The 7,500-nt window shown below is 27.8% G+C and overlaps 1 protein-coding gene across 1 annotated transcript in view; it reads left to right on the forward strand.

The window, feature by feature from the left end:
- LOC125039560 (chitin deacetylase 7-like) overlaps nt 1-1,329 on the forward strand; it is a 3,118-nt gene extending 1,789 nt beyond the window's left edge. The window contains exons 5-7 of the mRNA XM_047633634.1: nt 74-189; nt 405-575; nt 726-1,329. Of these exons, the coding sequence (XP_047489590.1) occupies nt 74-189; nt 405-575; nt 726-1,017 (579 nt within the window). The 3' untranslated portion in view covers nt 1,018-1,329. The remainder of the gene's footprint in view (nt 1-73; nt 190-404; nt 576-725) is intronic.
- The last annotated feature ends 6,171 nt before the right edge of the window (nt 1,330-7,500 follow it).

Below are 7,500 nucleotides of genomic sequence, written 5' to 3' on the forward strand. Positions count from 1 at the left end.
TGGGAGAGTATGTAAACGTTCCTTCATGAATAAATACAGGGATATTTAAAGATAAAATGTGCATCTCTTCCAGGACTGTCAACTGGGTAGATGTCCCGAAAAATCCTACAAGGGGCTCTGGGTTGCCCCCATGGTTGATCTGAATGACAACGTGGGAGAAGCTTGTGCCATGTTGGACACGTGCAGGAGGTAAGTTAACTACAAGATCATCATTTCACATATTGTGTCTTTGTTGCGAATGTCAGGTAACTTATGAAAGTTGTGAGAAATTGGAGAGTATACTGATCGGAAAGTGTGCATATTTTCTGATGTTTATATATTTTTTGTTCGTTGATTTATTTATTGATTGGCTGACTGACTGATTGATTATTCATTTATTTATTTACTTATTTATTCCATTTTAGTATTGACGACGAATTAATGAACAGCGCCGATGCAGTCGAGTATTTCCTAAAGCGCAACTTCGACCTCAACTACAAGAACAATCGAGCACCGTTCGGCCTCTACGCTCACCACGCCTGGTTCTACGAGAACGAGATTAACGATTCCACTGCCCGCAGGGATGGGTACTTAAGGTGAGTCCGTGTGTTTTCCCGAATGCATGCGTATACGTGTGTGTGTGTGTGTGGGGGGGGGGGGGGTACGCGTGCGTGTGTCTATGTATATGACTTTTAATTTCCCCTGCAACAGATCATGGCATACTTATCACATACGCCTCCCAACAGATTCCTGCAGTACCTGGCAACCAAGCCCGACGTTTATGTTGTGTCCTTGAACCGCGTGTTGGAATGGATGAAGAACCCCGTCCCCGCCAGCCAACTGAATTCCTACGAACCCTTCAGTTGCCCCACCTTCGACCCAGAAACCAACTGCCCTGATATTAGCAACTATCAGTTTGATGAGTCGAACAATCTTCCCGACCAAATTAGCAGCATGTCTATGGCCTCCTGCACGAAGCCCAAGCCCAAGTATTACCCTTGGCTCCATAACCCTTACGGCAACGAGACGATTGCTTAAAGGATTAGGGTGAATGAAGTGAAATCGTCCACACATGAAAAGTGGTAGTACTACTATGTGAAAAGAGTAAAAGGGGAGAACATATTATAGTCTTTAGTTTTATTGTTTGATGTCATATTTCACCGCACTGGGGAATCTAGAAAACAAGTGACAAACACACAAATTTATGATCTGTAAGGAGGTCATTAGTCCTTGCACGAGAAGCATTTTGTGATCAAGAAGGATTTCTTTTTTAAGCGAGAATGAAATACAGATTTAAAAAAAAGAAAAAAAAAAAGAACCAAAATTTTAGAAATAAAGGCATTGAATATATTACTGTCTATACTACTTTTACCTTTCAAAATATGAATCTGGTATGGTCATGATTTATAAGGATGTAAACAATTCTTGAATGAGATGCCTTGTGGGATCACAAATATCAAAGAATGTCTAGAGCTAACTTGCTATTTAAGAATGCTTTAAAGTAATAGTGATACACAAAATAAGTCAAAGGTTAATTTACAGTTTAAGAATGATTAAAAATAATAATGATAAAAGTGAAAAGATGGAATACATTATTCCCTTTGTTTCTAGACTAATATGTTTATCCGACAATGAATAACTATATTTCAATAGGGATAGTTAATATAATACACATGATATAAATGAAAAGACTAACTTCAATATGTCGAAGAAAAAAGCCAGTCCACGTTTATTATTGGTAAGATACATATATGAAAATTGATTTGTCGCAAAAAATAAGGGAAATATAAATGTACCAAGTCAATATTTTTTTTTTTTTTTTTTTTTTTTTTTTTTTGGGGGGGGGGTGATAGATATTCGTAGAAATAACAATCTCTGTCAAAGAGTCTTAAAGATTTCGTTTCGGCTTTCAGATTTTTTACATGCTTTAATATATGTAAAAGAGAAGCAGGTAGAAAAGTTTAAACATGTATAACAGTATTCTAAATAACAAAAATATATGAGATACAACTAAGTATATATTTAGTACTAATAAAGGAAACATCTAATCATACTGAAACGAAAATGATTATGATAGTAATAATGATAATGTTCATAATAATAATACAGATGATAATGACAATGATAAAGGCAATTATAACGATAATGATGAAAATGGTAATAATATTAATGATAATATAATCGTGATAATGATAATGAAAATGATGACGACAATGATTATGATAACAACAACGACAACAACACAACAACAACAATAATAATAATAGGAATAATAATAATGATAATAATAATAATAATGATAATAATAATAATAATAATAATGATAATAGTAGTAATAGTAGAAATAAGACTAATAATAATAATAACAATAATAATAATATCATGTTAATAATAATAATCATGCTAATAAAAATAATAACAATAATAGTAACAGTAATAAAAAAAAATATAATAACAACAACAACAACGAAATAACAACTACAATAATAATAATAATAATAATAATAATAATAATAATAATAATAATAATAATAATAACAACAACAAGAACAATAATGACAACAATAATAATAATGATAATAATACTAATAGTAATAACAATAACAAATAATCAAAACTTTTAGAAGGGCATAAGAAAGAAAGTTAAAAAAAACGGTAGATTTACTGACAACGAGACATGGAAGACACAAAAGATTATGTATAGAAGACAAACGGAAAGATAGCACGAAATATATGTTCAAAAGAGTAAAACAAATATCCAAGGAAACTGAACAAAGCAACGTTCGTAGAGATAAAAACAAGAGGAAATACGGAAATAAAATAAACGTGATATCAAAGCAAATGTAGTTTCTATATCAGATATATTTACTGAGGAAATCAGTGTCTCATCGTTATGGTTGATATATTTATGTATCATTATGATCAGTATCCTTTTCTTTTTCTTCTTCTTTTGTGTATATTTTTGTTTTCGTTATTATTGTTAGGATTATTATTATTTATAATAATAATAATGATAATGATAATAATAATAATAATGATAATAATAGTAATAATAAAAATAATTATAATAATAATATTTTTTATTGTTATTATTATTACTAATAACATTAATAATATTATTATTATTATTATTATTATTACTATTATTATTGTTATTGTTATTGTTATTATTATTATTATAGTAATTATCATTATTATTCGTATTATCATTATTATCATTTTCATCATTCTCATCATCATCATCATCATCATTATCATTACTACTACTGCTGGTACTACAGCAAAAACAGCAACTACTAATGCTTATACTTTACTGTTGCTGTTGTTGCTACAACAATTAAACAACAATAGGTGCTATTACTACAAATGCTACTACGGATATTACTAACTAATGTTATTACTTACTACTACTACTTCCATAGTTGCTACTACGTCAACTACTTCTAATACTTTCTACTACTACTGCTAATAATAATAATAATAATACCAACTACTACTACTTCTATTAATATTATTATTATCAGTAAGATTATAATTTTCATTATTATTCTCATTTTCATTCATATCAATATCATTACTAATATTTTCATTATTACACATTCTCCTATTTCCGTTATATTTGCCATTATTACTACAGTTGCTATTTTCATCATTAATCATTATCATCATCATCATTATTACACTCAACATTTTCATTATTATTATTTCGTCACTACAATAACAAACACTACAATATTCACCATCGCTATTATTCTAATCCTCATTATCAGACTGTATGTGCTATCCCCATTTATAAATGTTATTCGTATTTGTTTTACTTTGTCCATAACTCGAGGCAGGAATACCATCACGCCATAAGCTCATTTGTATACGAGTTATCAGCTTGCACGCGACCAGTAATCACTGTGATAGAAGTTTGTTCAAACATACTAATGCCGTTTTACTATAATCTCCCTTTTCACTTGATCTTCTTTGTAAGGTTTCCTTTTTTCATTGTTATGTTTTGTATATTTACAATGATAATGATGATGAAGGTGCTATTGATTTTATAACTGAAATTGTTAATATTATTATTTTTTTCATTATTGTTATTGTTTTTTGTTACTGTTAATAATATTCTTCTTATTATTATTATCATTATTATTGTCATTATTGTTATTATTATTATTATTATTATTATTATTGTTGTTATTGTTATTATTGTTATTATTATTATTATTATTATTATTATTATTATTAAAATAATTCTTATCATTATCACTTTTATTATCATCATCAACATTATTATTATTATCATTATCATTATCAATAGCATTATCATTACCATTATCATCATCATTATTGTTATCATATATTATGATAACAATCATTCATTATATATACATTATTATTATTAACTTCAACTTACTGTAATCATAATAGTAATAAAAAATAATAATTTTTATTGTCATTATTATCATTATTATGATTATCATTATTATTGTCACAATTCTCATTCTCATTACTATTTAAAGTATTAATAACATTATTATTATCATTATTATCATCATTATCATTACTGCTATTGTTGTTGTTATTATTATAGTTATTATCATTCCTATTATATTTAATAATACTTTATAATTACATTCATCACAGTTATTACTACTAGTATCATTATTTTTATCATTATTGTCAGCATTATTATTATTGTTTCTGTCATTATGATTGATATTGATATTATTTTTATTATTATTACTGTTGTTGTGGTATTTATCATTATTATTATTATTATTATTATTATTATTATTATCATTATTATTATTATTATTATTATTATCATTATTATTATTATTATTACTGCTGTTGTGGTATTTATTGTTGTTGTTGTTGTTGATGTTGTTGTTGCTGTTGTTTTTATGATTATTGTTATAATGATTACAAAAATGAGGATAAATAAACAGACACATGGACCAACGAGTAGCCAGAGGTTAGTAAGGGTTCATTAATAAAGAGAAAAGTACACATATATGTAAATTAATCAACAGATCAATAGTCCCCACACCAGGTGCTGCAAGATGAAACTGTGGGAAAAAATCAATGGAGGCAAATCGCTGGCATCAAATTAAGGTTAGGGGCAGAGCAGGATGCCCTTTTGCTGTGTATAAAACCAATATTTTGCAGCACTAGTGTTGTAGGAGGGTTCATGACAGGGCTAGCACTACGTAAACTTAGTTAGCAGGAATACTCATGACCACCGAATTTCTATTGAATCAAGATTCAAAGTTACTTTTTTGCGAATCACAGAGTGCTCTCCAGGTTCTAAACACTTTAGATAAAGATGCAGGAAATATGCAGATGGCATCAGGATAAACGTGTATCGTGCAAAAGTACGAAGCCATGATATACATTTTGTGTGGATTCCATCGCATGTTGGAATCCCTAGGCATGATCATGCTGATCGCCTTGCAAGGTCAGTGTGTCACAAGCAAAGTTTTGATATATATCTTGGGATACTTCTTTCTAGGATTTTATATATCATTAAAGCTTCCTTCAAAGAGGACTTGAATGAGTTTATTAATTCTCAACGCCCTGAAAGCTTTAGTATACAGCACCATGGACGGTTTACGGAAGATTCATTCATGTATGGTTTATATAAAACGAGAACAAGACAGTGTAATATGTGACCGCAAGAATTACAGATTAGTACGCAAGAAACTAAGTGCAAACTGTGTAATGAAGAATATAAGCGAATACTTGTACATTATATCTCAGAGTGTCATGTGTCATATCATCTGATGTCTTAGAAGATATACCTATGTTGTATCCTAAATTTGGAATGTAGTATCACATGACCACATATCAAATGTAGCAATGCCTTTCCACGCCCAAGCTGTACGACGGCATGGTAGATGAGTAGATAAAAAAAAATGTAATTTTTCCTTTCCTTTAACTGATATAGTACTTATCATAATAATATTATAGCCTAAAATTCAAATGCAATACCATTATATATTATGAACATGCATCAAGTACCACAGCTAGCCCACACATGTGCAGTTAGCCAAGGTGGTAAATGCATGACTAAACTAAATTAAAGGTTAAGTTTCATTCCAAGACAAAGTTACCTTTAACTAGTGAAGTCAAAAATATCTAGCTTATTTCACGTGCAGCTTGTAACGACAGTAATTTCCGAAACAAAACTGTGTTTGCTTGATTTTTAATGCTTGAGATATCATCATATATCCTCTTTGGCTTGAGATTGAAGTTACTTTTCTCTGTTAACATTCCTCTGATTATTTTTGTTTGTATTTGGTCATGGAATGTTTTATTTATTTACTCACTACTATTGTTTATACATATCATTATTAGTTTTATGCTCTGCTAGGTGGATATACTCACGTCGAGTAAGTTTTGCATGTCCAGCAAGTATTGCAATACACAGAAGACAAAGTAAATATATACAAATAATACAAATATATTAACAAATGCTAACAGATATGGGTAGCTCATGTGCATTACTTAACGAATAATAACCTGGATGTTTATTCACATACTGACTGTTTTACGAAGCACTAAATCACACGTCGCTCACACATAAAGCGAATCAACAAGTGTTTTATCATGCATGCCTAGGAAACGTGTGCAAGAATGTGCTTCGCGTGTTAATAAAGACAGTTAGCATGTTGGTAGCATGTGGCACACTCACATATAAAAAAAAAAAAATGTAGCCACTATATATATATATATATATATATATATATATATATATATATATATATATATATCATATATATACACATTATATACGTATATATATATATATATATATATATATATATATATATATATATTATATATATACACATTGTATATATACATATATATATATATATATATATATTTATACATTATATATATATATATATATATATATATATATACATCATATATATATATATATATATATATATATATATATATGTATATATATATATTTATATATATAATTATATATATGTATATATATACATTTTATATATAGATATATATATTATATTATAATTACTATTACTATCATTGTTATTATTATCATTACTGTTATTATTATTTTGATTATTATTATTGTATTTTTTATCATTATTATAATTATTATTGTTTTTATTATTATTATTATTATTATTATTATTATTATTATTATTATTACTATTATCATTATCACTATTATCATTATAATTATTATCATTATTATTTGTATTACTTTATCCTTAACTTTATCAGTTATTATTATTATCATTACTAGTAGTAGTAGGCAGTAGTTTCATTATCATCTTCATCCTTATTAGCGGTTGTGGAAGACTTAACGTGCCCTTCAGAAAGTCGTGTAAATAAATAAAAAAATAAATAAACATATAAATAAATTAATACATGATAAAGATATATGCTTAAACTGACTTTGTAACTACTTCAATCCGGTATTCTAACCTCGAAAAAAAAGAAGTATAATGATAATAAAAACACAATAACGATGAAATTAACAAT

This window comes from Penaeus chinensis, chromosome 27, assembly GCF_019202785.1.
Source record: "Penaeus chinensis breed Huanghai No. 1 chromosome 27, ASM1920278v2, whole genome shotgun sequence".
Classification (NCBI taxonomy): Eukaryota; Metazoa; Arthropoda; class Malacostraca; order Decapoda; family Penaeidae; genus Penaeus; species Penaeus chinensis.